The 15,857-nt window shown below is 41.6% G+C and overlaps 1 protein-coding gene across 2 annotated transcripts in view; it reads left to right on the top strand.

Moving 5' to 3' along the window:
* lama5 (laminin, alpha 5) overlaps nucleotides 1-15,857 on the top strand; it is a 90,462-nt gene that overhangs the window by 54,136 nt on the left and 20,469 nt on the right. Inside the window, exons 17-41 of one of the 2 annotated variants that reach the window (XM_084016215.1) lie at nucleotides 268-320; nucleotides 711-810; nucleotides 910-962; nucleotides 2,008-2,113; nucleotides 2,214-2,313; nucleotides 2,734-2,890; nucleotides 4,715-4,844; nucleotides 5,140-5,282; nucleotides 5,377-5,480; nucleotides 6,117-6,270; nucleotides 6,618-6,781; nucleotides 7,063-7,171; nucleotides 7,978-8,075; nucleotides 8,158-8,371; nucleotides 9,150-9,276; nucleotides 9,396-9,535; nucleotides 9,804-9,919; nucleotides 10,151-10,362; nucleotides 10,810-11,011; nucleotides 12,111-12,255; nucleotides 12,472-12,612; nucleotides 13,120-13,281; nucleotides 13,912-14,019; nucleotides 14,163-14,246; nucleotides 15,207-15,437. In XM_084016215.1, the coding sequence (XP_083872341.1) occupies nucleotides 268-320; nucleotides 711-810; nucleotides 910-962; nucleotides 2,008-2,113; nucleotides 2,214-2,313; nucleotides 2,734-2,890; nucleotides 4,715-4,844; nucleotides 5,140-5,282; nucleotides 5,377-5,480; nucleotides 6,117-6,270; nucleotides 6,618-6,781; nucleotides 7,063-7,171; nucleotides 7,978-8,075; nucleotides 8,158-8,371; nucleotides 9,150-9,276; nucleotides 9,396-9,535; nucleotides 9,804-9,919; nucleotides 10,151-10,362; nucleotides 10,810-11,011; nucleotides 12,111-12,255; nucleotides 12,472-12,612; nucleotides 13,120-13,281; nucleotides 13,912-14,019; nucleotides 14,163-14,246; nucleotides 15,207-15,437 (3,353 nt within the window). Of the gene's footprint in view, nucleotides 1-267; nucleotides 321-710; nucleotides 811-909; nucleotides 963-2,007; nucleotides 2,114-2,213; nucleotides 2,314-2,733; nucleotides 2,891-3,990; nucleotides 4,130-4,714; nucleotides 4,845-5,139; nucleotides 5,283-5,376; nucleotides 5,481-6,116; nucleotides 6,271-6,617; nucleotides 6,782-7,062; nucleotides 7,172-7,977; nucleotides 8,076-8,157; nucleotides 8,372-9,149; nucleotides 9,277-9,395; nucleotides 9,536-9,803; nucleotides 9,920-10,150; nucleotides 10,363-10,809; nucleotides 11,012-12,110; nucleotides 12,256-12,471; nucleotides 12,613-13,119; nucleotides 13,282-13,911; nucleotides 14,020-14,162; nucleotides 14,247-15,206; nucleotides 15,438-15,857 lie in introns of both variants that reach the window. The other variant, XM_084016214.1, reaches the window with a different exon arrangement.

Genomic DNA, 15,857 nt, shown 5'->3' with positions numbered 1-15,857 from the left:
AATGAGCTGATTTGATTTTACCAGCGACAGTGGCTGACAATTTTGCCACACATTTGGTGACGACTGTAGTTGTTTTTTCACCAAGTAGGAGATAAATGTTACAACTAGGAGGTGAAACCTTTCTCTATATATTATTGATGAGTTAAGACAGATACCACCAATACATCTAATATTATAACAGTTTTTCCCCCATCATACACTTCCATTGGCTACATTTTGACACAATAGTATCAATAAAGTTTTTTCTTTTTTCTCTGTCATTTCTAGCTGGGACCTGCCACCCGGCCGGCTCTGTTCAGTATGTGATGCAGCCTCCAGGGGTGAGATTTTCTTGTTTCTGTTTGTTTTATGCTCATGTTATGATTTTTAATTAATTATATTTAAGGTTAACTGTGACACAAAATAGTTCCAATCAAAAGAGCGATAATCATGGAACACATTCTGTGATGGGGGGGAAAAAAGTTACTTTTAACATATGTTGGATATTTATATTAAAACCGTATAATATTTACTTCTGCTGAAGCAATATGTTTCCATGGTAACTTCATGAGCGTAGGTGTTCATGTAAGATTGTGAGCCAATCTTCATTGTTTTATCTGTAAATTCTGCCCATGCACACAATGAGACAGGTGGTATTTAGGAATATTTCCTACATCCATCATACTGGCAGCTTAACCAGAGACGTTGGTTTATTTCCATCGTCCTCTCAGGGCCAGTGTGAGTGCCGTCGCCATGTGGAGGGCCCGGCTTGTGACAAATGTAGAGCTCTGTACTGGAACCTCTCCCCTGACACTCCAGATGGATGCACCAGTAAGAGAAACTACAAACTCTCACATGTTTCCCTCGTCTGAATGCAGCAAACGGAGCTCGTAGACGAACTTAAATCTGTGTGTCTTCTTGCTCCTGCAGACTGTGAGTGTAACATTGCAGGAACCATCAGCGGGGTTGCAGAGTGTGCACAGGTGAGACCATTTAAATGCAGTCCTTCAGTCTATAATTAGATATTTATACGACTGGTAAAGGTTATGCATTTAGCACATGATTACACTTGAAGACAGAAATTCAAATGTAGTTATGAAATGCTTTGTGGTTGACATAGGTTATTATGTCATTTGTCTGTGCATGAAAACCTAATCCAAACCAAATTAGAAGGAGTTAAACTGAATGAAATGTTTTTTGTTATTTTTCATAATTTGGTCTCCATTTCTGTCCTTTTCCAGCACTTGTGCATCCCTTGTAATATGTTACACTGACGTCCTTAGAGGACAATTATGTTATTTTCCTCTTTCACCAAGTTAAAGCTTTTAATGGACACCAGCCCAGATAACGACCAAATATGCATTCATTTGAATGCATATTTGCATGCACAATTTGAATCCTTTGAATGTCAGTTATGACATATTGGTGCTGTTAGTTCACAGTCTGAGATGATGATTAGCAACTACATTGATTTTAATTTATTGCAGCACTACAGTGCTCCATACTACAGCAGCAATGCCCCTAGTGGAATCCAGGAAGATAGCATGTATATTACCCACAGGGCAAATCAGTTGTAAAAGCAAGACTCTAGATTGAAAGCCTGATGTAATAGAATGAACATTGTTGTCCTTCAGGGTCTGAGTGTCTGCATTGTAGCTACATTACATATTACAGACTTATTATTGGAATAAAGGGTTGGACTTCCACAATAAAAAAAAAAACAGCTCACAACCTTTGTCAAAATGTTTGCCATATGTATTAACACAGCTGTAATGTTGGACAATTAAACAGTCCCCAGTGATGCATAAGTGTTACAAAGGCCTTTTTCTTCATTAAAGCACAGTAAAGGATCCTTTAGATCAGTCTCCATGCTCCGTGTTGTCATACTAACAGTAATAATCTCTTTGCTTCCTGTTGTCATACTAACAGTAATAATCTCTTTGCTTCGTGATGTCATACTAACAGTAATAATCTCTTTGCTTCGTGATGTCATACTAACAGTAATAATCTCTTTCTGGTTTTTGACAGGAAACCGGTCAGTGTCACTGTAAGCCCAACGCCTGCAGTGGAACCTGCTCCACCTGTAAAGACGGCTACTACAACCTGCAGGAGCACAACTACCTCGGCTGCCAGGGTGAGTGCTCATCACTAATTCATAATGAATGACACCTTAATTGTTGGTTTCCCCAGTATCTGGAGTATTGGATTCACATGTTTGTGTGTCGTGTATTTAGGGTGCCAGTGTGACATTGGAGGTTCAGCAGGTCAGTCCTGTGGAGAGAGGAACGGCCGCTGTCGCTGCAGACCCAACGTGGAGGGGCCGAAGTGTAATCTGTGAGTTTAACCACTCACCTGAGTTATTGGTTTATTTGTTATGATATTTAGTTTGATTGGAGTTTACAAGTCTCTCTCATAAGACATATCAGGATGATAAGGGTCCTACATTTCCCATAGTTCCAGTTGCCCTATCCATCCCTACATATTTTTTACTATTATTCCACTTTCTGGTAATGGGTAATGAATGATGCAGACGGTACTTCTGGACAGGAAATATCTTTTCTCGTACTTTTAAAAAAACTTGATTTGGATGAAAAATGTGGGTCATGATATTCCATTGTCACCACATGACAAGAAATGAGGGGAAAAAAGAGAAACGAGATGATAGAGACCTCACTTGATAAAAATGGTCATCCAGACCGGCTTGTCTCTTCATGAGCTCTTTTGCCTTCTAAATGCATCTTGCTGTGCGTGCAGACCTCGTCCAGATCATTACTTCCCCGACCTCCACCATCTGAAGTTTGAGATCGAGGAGGGAACCGTGCTCGATGGCCGACCGGTGAGATTTGGATACAACCCTCTGGAGTTTCCGGACTTCAGCTGGAGGGGTTATGCTCAGATGTCCCCCATCCAGGTAGGAAGGTTACCTTTGACCTTTACCACCAGTCCATACAGTGATGAAAGATAAAGATACAGCATTTTCCATGCAAATGAGAAAGCGCATGTTTATCATTTCTGTTAATAGATCCCCTGAAATGCTACACACTGGCCCTTTAACTTAGTAATGCTTCTTTGTATTATGTATAGACTCCACTGACATATCTGTCTGTCATCATCATATTTCTTGTCTTTGTATTTGTTTTCCAATACTACAGAAACATATATAAAAATGTTTTTAAATGTGCTTTTCTGATAAATGATTATATAAGTGATTATTATCTATTACATATTATTGTGTGACTGTGGCCTGTCATTTTGCATGAAGCAGACAGCTTCTTCATGGCTGCATGTTGTGTTGACATTTAAAGGGTTATTTCTCATTGGTAGTATTACCTCTCAGCACACACTACTCCTAAGCACTTGGGACTCATGGAATTGAATAATACAAAGATGAAGAATAACCTTTACTTAACAATTATGAATATATTATTGAGTTGACACCTGTTGAACTTGTATTCCTTCTCTCAATATGGGTCGGACATCTTCTTTTTGAATTATATTAAGATGCTACAAATGCCATAAAGTAAACTACTTCTGGGCTTCTATGGATGTTTGTGCTGAAAACTGGAAATCCAAAGAGAAATATAGTGGGTTGTTGTAAAAGTGTTGACTTTTGGTGAAGGTGATGGTATTTAAGTCCTGCTTTTGGTTTGGTTTCTCTTTTTATGTTGGTGTTTCCCACATTCACCCCTCCCTTTCTTTTCTTTTTTACCCCTTTACTCTTCTCTTCTTATCTCACTTTACTTTTCCTTCTTTATTCATTTCCTTTTGCTTCATCTCTGCTTTCTTCTTGTCATTCTCTCGGCCCCTATATCCACCTTCCTCCTACTACCTACTTACCACCTTCTACTTTCCTTCCTTCCTTCCTTCCTTCCTTCCTTCCTTCCTCCCTTTCCATCCTGTCTTTTCCCCTCGTCTTCCCTCATATGTTTCCTTATACCTCTTCCTTCTCTCCATCGTCTCCCCCCATTTCTCTCTCTCTGCCTGCTGCCTTGCTCATTGGTCCTTCGGCAGTCCAAAGTGGTGGTGTCGGTGTCCGTCAGCTCTCCGGATCTCTTCCACGTGGTGCTACGCTACGCCAACAGGGGGGGCTCGGATGTTCGGGGCTGGGTGTCGGTCATAGAGGACGGCTTGAACTACTACTGTGGTAACTGTGAGTGAATGAAACGTCAGGAATGTCTTCTTCTCAACGACTTCCTCTCTCTTTACTCACTCTCTCCATCCATCACTCCAGAGGCCATTCAGTCAATGTTGGTTTGAAAACCTCTTATCTCTTCTCTTCCTGGCTGAGCTCAGGATTTCAGCTGTGTTCCAAAGAAAAAGTGATAAACTCAAACTTCAAGGTAGGGTTCCCACTGGGAATCATCATCATGGAGTAAATGGCAAACAAATATTTTGATACAGCATTAGCTGTTGCATAAAGACATTTTACATTGTTTAACGAAAATCCTTTCAGAGGTTTTCTGACCTCGACTAAATTGAAAAACAGGCATTTTTTATGACTTTGTTTGGAACATGACTCAATTCCTGTACTCCTGTGCTTCACACCTCGCCCCTGTCATGTAGAGGTGGAGGGGGGGTGCTGCTTGGTGGGGTTGAGCTGCTTGTGGCGGTGGCCCCTGTTCCGTCTTCTCTCACCTTCCGGGCCACAGATCAGTGCAGGGTTCAGGGATTGTAGACTTAAGGATTCATATCTTCTCCCCTCCACACTTTGTCCCTCTGCACCCCGTCGCCGTAGACTGCAGTGAAGCTTCAGGTTTATGTGAGTGAGGCGGACGTCTATCTGACTCGCTTCATCCTCAGATATGTAAACTCTGAGGGCGCCACCTCCAACGGTAAAATAACAGCCTATCAGGTCAACCGCCGAGGTAGGTGTCCACCAATCACAAGAGGGTATCAGTGGGAGTGCTTATGACTGTGTCTTAGAACAAAACAACAGGAGAATACATGTGTGTTTTCTTGTATTAACCAACACAATTCCTAGTTTTTGGCTCCTGATTACACTACAATTACATTTTTGTATTTCTAGAACGTTTTAATGTAGTGTTATTCTGTTGTTTATCTATGTTATATTGTCCAATTTTCACATTTCTTTCCCTCAAATGCATCTGTTCACTGAATTCTACCTTCAATACCTACATTGCCGGTGTGCATGTGTTCCAGGTTCAGAGCAGTCCAAACAGATCGTCTTTGCTCCCAGCGTGGAGCCGACTTTTGTCAACGTTCCCCAGAACAACTTTGTGGAGCCGTTTGTCCTGAACCCGGGAACCTGGACTGTTGTTATAGAGGCTGAAGGAATCCTTCTGGTAAGACATACATCCACCGTTAACAGGCAGTATTTGCTTGTTTTATTGTTTGTGTTCACACTAATACTGAATGCATGCTCTGTTCCACCTTCAGGATTACCTGGTCCTGCTGCCCAGTGCCTACTACGAAGCTCCCATCCTGCAGATCAAAGTTTCTGAGCCCTGCTCCTACAGCTCGGTGCCTGACAGCAGTCAGAAGTAAATCATATTTATAAAGCTAAATGACAGCCGACCACATCTTTCTTTAGTCAAGGATAGCTTCACATATAAGTCCTCTAAAATATGATGAATGCAGTACTTTTTTTGTCATCATGTAAAAACAGGTTTTAAACCTTGAGGGAATAGATCAGTATTTTGGGAAATATATTATTTGTGTACATTGCAAGGATTGGAGGTGATCGATACGACTAAAACAAGATGTAGTTTATTGGGGTTTATGTTTTGGATTATTTCTTGTCCAAGCATGTTGTTGAATGAATTCCAAGGAAATGCCTCGTTACAAATTTGATAAACATTCCAATGTAAGTGGGCACCGAGATTCTCAGCAAACTCTAGACAAAGTGAATAAATGAGCATATTTCCCCAAATGTTGAACTCTTCCTGAACCAAACCAAAAACAAATTCAAATTAAGCATTATTCTACATCAACCGAAAATAGCAAATCATTCTCAACGATTTCTTCCTATAAACTTTTTCGTCAAGGATGGACCTAAAAACGTCCTCACCACCTAACAATCTTACTGAGGACATTCAATATTTCTGTGCTTGTAAGGATTAAAATAATAAAACAGTGATTTAAGTTGCCTGTCTGTTGCTCTCTCTGTATCCGTGTAGCTGTCTGCAGTACAGATATCTGTCTCTGGACTCCTTCCCCTCCGTCTCTGGTAATGATGCCAGCTGCCGCAATGACAACCACCTGCCGCGCCCCTGCCCAACTGAGAGGGTCACCCCGCGCCACCCCGACATGGCCGTCTGCAGTGGCTACGATGTAAGAGGGGGGCGGGGGAAATGTTTGCAGTATGTGTGTTTAGAAACACTCAAAGAGGCCAAACAGCTGCATGCTCACTGGTCTTAAACTGTATTATGAGCAGAGCTTATACTGCTGCCCATAAAGTTGGAATATATATTTTTTTTTCAGACACAATCCTCTGTTTATTCCTATTTAAATGCATCAGTAATCACTTTTGACCAGGTGCAATGATGACATTGTGTCCCTGGTGAAATATATTCATGCATAACATTTGTTTGGTGCTATAAAAGACAAGACATTTGCAAATCATTCCGACTTCATGGGCGACCCTGTAGATATATTTATATTCTTAATTTCTGCTTCAGATCAACGTGGAGCTGCGAGGGCGTCTGCCGTCTGCAGGTGATTATGTTCTGGTCGTGGAATATTCCAGTGAGGAAGAACTGCAGCAAACTCTGTCTGTGGCGGTCAACATGCCGGGAGCACGAACACACGAGCACCGCGTCGTCCTGCTGCACTGCAAATACAGGTAGGAAGAGGATCTCTCCTCAGACTCCCTGCTTTTAACTCACCGCGGTACAGCAGGGTGTGTAATGTGTCCTTCCTAAGAAGACCTGTTGTCCAGTTCTTCCCCACACCGTTCATAGTTCCCTTTGAACTGAGCACCTTTGCACCCTATTGTTTACTGAACATGGCTGAATACGCTGTGCGGGACCTAAGTGTACTCAGCTGGTTCACAGTTGACTGTTACCGTCCGTGCTTTATGAAGTCTGTCAACAGCTGTTAATCCCTGTGTGTTTGTTTGTTTAGCTTCCTGTGTCGAGTCGTTGCCATCGATGGACAGAACAGAGTGGCTGTCTTCTCTCTCCCCGCTGAGGCCGAGATCCAGCTCATCTCCGACCGCGCCAGCTTCTTCCTGGTGAGAGCAGCACCCGTGTCACGTGATCACCTCAGAGCGCGGGTCATGTGATGATGAGCATGGGGTTGGAAGGTTTCTCTGTCCTGTGATGGTTTAAAGCATAAAGTGTTATTCAAGATGTTCGTGTTTCATTAGAATGTTGGTTTTGTTCTCAGAAAAAGGACAGAGGACAGTGTGAAAACAGTTTTCTCTGCTGTGTTCATGAACAGGACCTTTTTGTTGTTGCTGTAATAGTCATTTCTGCCACAAGAGGCTTATAAAAATGATCCTGGCCTAAATTATTTTTCATCTGTTCTTATGTCATAATTACAAAAGAGAAAACCATTTTCATGAGACTTAGAAACTTTTTTTTTTTATCTCTATTGCCCATCAGAGCTTCCATAGTGGACAAAGGAAATTACTAAAATATATTATTATATACTATTTCTTTATTGGATAGAGTTGTTTTCTCTTGTTTTATTTTTACAAATTTTCCAAAATGTCAACCTTAATGTTAAAATAATGACACAAAATATAAGTTGCCACCATAGATTTTAAATGTACTTTAAAGTGAAACTTGTTTCTGTAATGTTTTTTTTATTAATGAAATGGTTCATATGAGTGATCAATGACATAATAATTTAGTGGATAAAATGTCAAAGATATTGAGAAGAGTTCATTGCCCAAATAATCTCTTAAAATTACACGTTACACTTCTAGGTAACAAATCAAGAGTATTTTGATGAATTATTCATCAAACATTTATTATTGTTTCTCCATTGACCAAAATATTATTATTGAAAATGGTGTTTCTTCACTGTCTTCAGCACAAAGTGTACCTGGTGCCTAAAGACCAGTTTACCATGGAGTACGTGGAGCCTAAAGTCCACTGCATCAGCACTCATGGCCAGTTCTCACCTGACAGGTAAAGTCACACATAATAGCTGTAATGTATCTCCTTAATAAGTATATATATACTTAACTCCTACTTCCTTCGGTGTCTGTAGTTCCTCCTGCGTCCCCTCACGCTTCCAGACCCCATCAGACTCGCTGGTCCTGAAGGAGGGCCAGAGCTCCTCCATGCAGGATGCCATCCTGGCCTCCCCTGCAGCCGCTCCGTCTCTGCCCTTCCAACAGAGTGACCAGCCGACCTGGGCGGGAGGAGACCGACCTCCCCACGGAGCAGATCATGGCGAACACGTCAGGCTGGACTCCCTGCAGGTACGCACTGATGGACGATGTCAGGCTCTTTGATCTGAGGGTCTTGTTAGAGCATGCTGTTGTGTTTGGAGCTGTTTGCTTGAGATCCAGATGTTTGGTTCATGTAGTCGTGGAAAGTAGTGACTGAGCAAGTAGAGCACAATCGGCTCCAATACAGTTTATTCATGACCAAACGATGCACTATGGGGGAACAATCAATTACAAACTCATCTCAGCTTTCTTGCAAAACATTGGCTAACCTTTCATAGGGAAGAATGGATAGTCATGTAGCATACCAAAATGCTAACATACACAGTTTTCTATCCATTACTGTTTTAATGCCAACAGATGTCTCGGTCTCTATTAGAACCAGAATGCTATGATTGCTGCTGCTTTTATAATAAAACTATCAAGACGACTAAACTTTCTCCCACCTTTTATAATATGGAGTCAAGCTTAAATAACTCCTTGTTTGGAAAGTAATGATAAAAGTGTATGTACATATATATAAATATATATATATATATATATATATATATATATATATATATATTTAGAAATGTCCTTTACATTTTGAAAGTCACTAGTAATTCTATGTATGAGACTATTATTACAAGAAAGGAGTAGATCATGATACTATCTTATAGATTAAACCATCCAACACAATATATATAAGTGTAATAAGTTAGGATCACGTTGACCTGCTGCACTAAGAAACCTGACAGTAAAATGTTCCTCTTAGGAGTTTGTCATCTAAAAATCATCATCTTTGTCTCTTCCCCATCATCCCCTTTCCCAGAATGCAGCGGTGTACTCTACCCGTGTCCATGCCCTGGGACGCTACGTCTTCATCCTCCACTATCACCAGCCTCTCCACCCCAACTACCCTGTACAGGTGTATATTAATGGTGGACGGATCTGGCAGGGTGAGAGCACATACACTACTAAGTGTATGAATAAATAATGATAAAGGAATAAAAAAAAAAAAGATGATTAATGGACAGAAATGGATAACCCAATATTGGTGTGTTTTCCTCTCCATCAGGCCACGCCAACGCCACCTTCTGTCCCCACGCTTACGGCTGCCGTAACATCCTGGTGTCTGAGAATCAGATCATTCTGGACGTGACGGACCACGAGATCTTCCTCACTGTGCAGATACCTGCTGACAAGACGCTGTGGCTGGCAAGTTTTATTTCTCTACTGTTTTATTGTTTTGTTTTATTATTAGCATTTTAACATTTTTATATTTCATATATTTAGCATTTTATCTTGATGGTTCTAATATTGGCATTCTATGAGATCACCTCTTCTATTTACATCCTCTTTGTTTCCAGTAAACATGTGGTTATTTCATTTCCTTGAATTCCACCTGTCTTGTCCAAAATGCAAAGTGATCCACAACCTTCTTCCTCCTTCGTCCCTTGACCTTCCACATGCTGTGTCTCTCCAGGATTATGTGCTGGTTGTACCTGAGAACAGCTACAGCTCCAGCTACCTGAACGAGGAGCCTCTAGATAAATCATACGACTTCATCAGCAACTGTGGACAAAACAGCTTCTATATCAAGTCAGTATCTGAGCATGTTGGAGCTGCAAGAATGTGTTTTTATATTTTCTTGAGCAAAGAACAAAAACAGAGAATTTAAATAGAACATATGTTTTTATTTGAGCCTTTGCTACGATTACTCAATAGTAGTAAAGTTGCTATTTTACTTCTAGTCATGTCGTGTTGCAGCGTCCACATCAACGTGTTTCTATAGGATGTGAATAACGGGCTCTTCCTCTTTCCTCCCTCCAGTCCTTCCACCGCCTCTCCGTTCTGCCTGAGCTCGGCGGTGTCTCTGTCGGCCTTCTTCAACAACGGGGCGATGCCCTGCGCCTGCCACGAGGTGGGGGCCGAGAGCGACACCTGCGAGCCATTTGGCGGCCAGTGCCACTGTCGGCCTAACGTGATCGGCCGGGACTGCTCCATGTGTGTCACGGGCTACTGGGGATTCCCCAACTGCAGACGTGAGTTTGAGACGTCAGATCATTAGATGCAGTCACGCTGGCGTACGTATGTCTGTCCTCACAAGTTCAGCAAAATGGATAGTAAACATGAGTCGATGGTGACTCACAATTTAAAAAAGAAGGCCAGTCATGACAGTACTGTTATCAAAAAAAATCTTTAAAAAAAAATCACTCTAACCTAATTAACAAATTAAACTAATATAATTGCATTTATTATGTGCTTTGGTTGGGCTTTATTAATTCAGTAGATGATAGTCAGGTTTTTTTTTTTTTTTATATCTGCTGTTGGACTTTAGTAACTATATATTTATATTTACTTTATAAGCTGATGAAAAAAATGATGTTCCTCTCTTCTTTTCTGCCCGTCTCTCCGTCTAAATAATGAAGTAATTCAATTCATTAAATCCCCCCTATGACCTCCTGCATCCCCTCCCGTCTCTCCTGCAGCCTGTAACTGTGGTACGAGGTTGTGTGAACCTGTGACCGGCAACTGTATCTGCCCTCCTCGGACTGTGCTCCCAGAATGCACCCAGTGTGAGCCCCAGACATTTGGCTGCCACCCAGTGGTCGGGTGTGAGGTCTGCAACTGCTCTCGGCCGGGCGTCTCCACCCCTGATGTGAACTGCGACACCCTGAGCGGACAGTGCAGGTACGTCAAGACGAAGCAGACCCTTCTTACGTTTCTTCTCTGTTCCCTTCCGAAGCCACGAACCACCGTTTGCTCCCCGCGTTGCCAACGCTCTGTCCTGTGATTCATTTGAGGTTCAGCAAGTTCAACTCTCAAATGTCAGGCCTCCGTTTACCTAAAAAGGCAGTTATTTCTGGCCTGTTTGTCTCCCGACAGGATCTTGGCTCAGACTCTCGTTGGGTCTAACTGTGTCTTTGGCCAGCTGTAGTTGCCAACTCTTTTCTGTTCTGAGAAAGCTGCAGGTTTTAAAACTTTAACTCTCTCTGACTGCCAACAACACAGCAGCCCTCTGTCCTTTTCCTTATCTGCCTGCCTGCTATTCCTCCTCCATTCTTTGTATCATTATCATGGGCCCCATTTATCACGAGTCAGTCAGCATCTTTCATGTTCTTCACTACAACAGTATTTGTAAAAGGCAGCAAAAGAAGAAAATAATTACCAAATCAAAATTGCCCAGATTGATGTTGTAAATCTATGCAGAAAATGTTTCATCATCTCAGAAAGTTTTTTCTTGTAAATTCTCTGATTTTTTTCGTTCTTCTTCACTCCACAGCTCTTTAATAAGCAGCTGGACTGCAGCTGAAAATGATACCAGCCTGCCTCATTCTGTCTTTGTCTGTTTCTGTCTTTCTCTATAATTGTCTTTTCTGTATCTGCCAACTTTTTTTTCTGATTTAGCATATCTGAAATGATTACGTTCCCCTTCCAAACAAACAACACACACAGGAATGTGTCAGCTTTGTCTAGACAAGGATATCAAGCTGAACTGATCTCTCTGCCTAAAGGCTCTCATTAATTAAGATCCCGGCAGCTGATATTACCTCATTCACAGTTGCCGAAAGGCTGACTGTGTGAATTAAATAATCAGCCATTCGTGAGGGATCATGGAGAGCAATTCACCTTTCATCTCCTTCAAGATTGAAACCCATCTCAGCATGTAACATCAGAGTGTATAGCTTTATTTAGAGGCAGAAATATAGAGGTTTCCAATTTGCCAATAAACCTAGATGGATCGATTCTCAAATGTGAATTAAAACAATCGTTTCTACATTTTTTCCAGGTGCAAGAACAACATCGTCGGCCGTCAGTGTGACCGCTGTGCTCCAGGTTTCTATGGTTACCCCAATTGCAGACTCTGTGACTGCAATGAGGCAGGAACCGAGGAGGGAGTGTGTGATTCCTTCACGGGGCAGTGTCTCTGCAAGGTGAGGCAGCACTAACACACACCCATGCACACACACACGCACTCACACACACACACACACACACACACACACACACACACACACACACACACACACACACACACACACGCACTCACACACACACACACACACACTCACACACACACACACACACACACACATGCCCTCCTGCACTCCACAGTGTGTCCTAAGCTGCTGTGTGTCCTCCATCTGTAGGAGAACGTCCAGGGTTCCCGATGTGATCAGTGTAGAGTTGGTACGTTTCACTTGGACCCAACCAACCCAAAGGGCTGCACTAGCTGCTTCTGTTTCGGCGCCACCGACCGCTGTCGCAGCTCTGAAAAGAGACGCACCGAGGTACTTGGGTTTGTTCGTGGTCACGTTTTCTTTTTCTTAAAAGGTCCTTCATTAAATTTGGTTTCACAATCATAATCTGTGATTTCTGCTGTGAGGTTATTGCCGTTTTAGCCATCACGATGCAATTAACAGAGAGAGAGGCTTGAATTAAAATACTAATGGGTAGGACTGTAATACTACACAGAATTCACGGTTCAGTGTGCACCTAGGGTTTGGGTCACGGTTTGATATGTTTTCGGCACATAAGGCTGAACTGCTGCTTGTGCTTCTTTATACAGTGCAGGCACTCCTCACTTTTTCTCTGGTGGAAAATTATTAAATCAATCAATTGTCCAATGAGTTGATAGTTATTCTGATTTTTACTGTTGGAATCATTTGAATTATTGCTGAGATCATATTCTTTGGCAAAATGTTGAGTTTGGATAGAAAGAAAGATCTCAACATATTTATGTGTCGATGTGTTCTCCTGTGCTGTTGTATCAGTGACCATGTTCTGCTGTGCTGCAGGTGATGAACATGGAGGGCTGGGTGTTGCTTGGGGCAGACAGACAGGAAGTACCGGTCGTGGTGTATCCTGGTCAGGACCTTGTAGAGGCCGACCTCAGCGATGTGCCCGATGTCTACCAGGACCTCCACTGGCACGCACCAAAGACTTACCTGGGGGACAAGGTAAGAGGAAAGGTGGTGGGAAAGGGTGAATAAATTCTTCGCTTTGATTAAAAGTTACTACAATGAACTTTTACCTGGTTATGAAACAGTCTCAATGTAATACTGATGCCTCTATATGACTCACATAAGCAAATGAGTCCATCAACAAGAAGATTGAATATTTCTATAAAGTACATGAGACACACAACGTCAGGCGAGGTCACAACACACACACACACACACACACACATGATCCCACATGGTGATCCCGAGGCTCAGACGAGGTGTTCAGATACACATCAGTGTTTTGGTCTAGATGATGGAATTGACAGCTTTCATGTGTGATTCCACCAGCATGGCTGTGCGGGCTGATGGTTGGATGTAAAGTCCTACAGAGTCCTGTTACGCTCCATGAACCAGCTTCAAATGTCAGCTTTGCCAAAACCTGCATGGTTGCCATGGTTATAAAGGCCCTGGATCTTGTTTCTGTTTGACTGTACGGTCTGAATGTAATCCTTTGTTGTCTGGATTAAGATGCAGTCTCCTGTCTTCATTTCAATCTCTGCTTCCAGCCTCGTGACTGTTCATCTCCTGTTGTTGTCGTTTCATCTTAATATGACCTGAAACAACCATCTATCTCCGCCTCCCCAGGTCTCAGCCTATGGAGGTTATCTGAGGTATCGTCTCCACACTCAGACCATGAGGGGCGACGTGTTGGCTCTGCCTGCTGAAGCCTCCCGGCCCGACATCATTTTCAAGGTACAAATCACACAAATATCACTGTAACCTAGAGCGGGACATTCAAACGTATACAATGCATGTAAGCATTAAGACTTATTTAAAAAACAAATCTGTTACATAACTGCACACACACTTTTCACAGTGTTTCTTTGCTCCTGCAGGGTAACCAGATGACCCTGGTGTTCATGGAGAGAGAGTACTCGTCACCTGAGGAGCCTCACCTGGGAATCGTTCACATGGTCGAGGTAAAAAACACACCAGGCCGGCAGAAACATGTCAGATTTGCCCTTTTTGGATTCAAAAACAATCATACATTTAAGGGTTAAATCACCAGAGAAAATCCTTTGTTCCTGAGATTAAGACAAGAAGTAGTAACAGTTTGGAAGACATACAAACTATCTCCAATCACAGATTCTGAGGCAGTGAAAAATATTAAATAACTTCAAGATGCATGTTCAAAAACTGACATGACAGCCTATTGTTTTGTAGTTGATTTTGTATAAATTGTTATTTCTAAATAAAATGTTAATCTGGAATGAGAAAAATAACGTAAAAAAACACAGTAAACATAAACTCTATTTCTAGGGGAGTGAATCTTTGGCTTCACTTCGATTCGATTAACGATACAATAGTTGGCGATTCGATTCGATTCTGTAAACCACGATTCAATTCAGTAACTTGTAACCAAAATTCTATATCCATGAAATAAACATGCAATAATGTGAGTGAGACTATCTGTATTCTTCTGAAAGGTGGAAAATAATCCTAGTCCTGCATAATATTTTATGCTGAATACAAAAATGTAATTAAACATTGCTCAGTTATTTTGAACATTTTTCAATAGACTACATGCTGGCAGGGTAAAGTGTGTCTTAAACGTATTAAAACATTAATCATAAGTAAGAATCACGATTCATCCGATTAAATGCATTTATATCGATTATTGGTGAAGCCAAAACGATTCATTCTATTTATTATTTAATCGGTAGGACTGACAATCGATTCATCGATTAATCGAATGAATCGTTACGCCTCTATCTATTCCTGATTTGATTTTGAGTATCGTTATAATATAATAACGATGAGAGACAGATCATTTTCTATTGTATTGTATTTGCTGGTGTAACCATGTCCATGAACCTCTTTGAGAGCTCATCGTGGAGTAAAGAAAAGTCTAAAGCTCCAAACTGTTTCTGTCCTCACAGGGAAGTTTCCGTCACGCTCAGACCGGGAACTCGGTGTCTCGGGAGGAGCTGATGATGGTTCTGGTTGGTTTGGAGTCTCTGCAGATCCGAGCCCTGCATTCCCAGTCCGCCCACTCAGTGTCACTGCGTGGCGCCGTGCTGGAGGTTGCAGAGAGCCTGCCTGCCGGTCGCCATGCCAACAACGTGGAGATATGCATGTGTCCCGCCAATTACCTGGGAGACTCGTGTCAGGTGAGGGACCGAGGCCTTGTTTCCTAAAAGCATTTAAAGGCTAAGATGATCTGAAAATCCATCTTAGGTTGAACAAAGAAATATAAAAAAAAAAAATGCTGTTTTGTCAAAGTCCATAATTGTATATGAATGTCAATTATTATTATTATTATATATTGTTGTTGTTTTTTAACTTAATTTCATTCATTTTAGCAACACAAAATGTCTCTCATGTTTATACCTAAACATTTTAAGCAACATTTAAACATTTGTTTTTTCTACATTTTGAGTATCTGCTGTGTATCACCGCCTAAAATATGATATGCGATGTGCTAGCACCTCATATTTCTCAGTATTTTTACAGTCACTATGTAAATATTTCAAATTATTCTGATCACATTTGTTTGTAGAAAAATGAGATGGTGCTCTTTATTGTCAACC

This window comes from Eutrigla gurnardus, assembly GCF_963514095.1.
Source record: "Eutrigla gurnardus genome assembly, chromosome: 8".
In the NCBI taxonomy this organism is placed as follows: Eukaryota; Metazoa; Chordata; class Actinopteri; order Perciformes; family Triglidae; genus Eutrigla; species Eutrigla gurnardus.
This window is presented reverse-complemented; position numbering and strand designations above follow the sequence as displayed.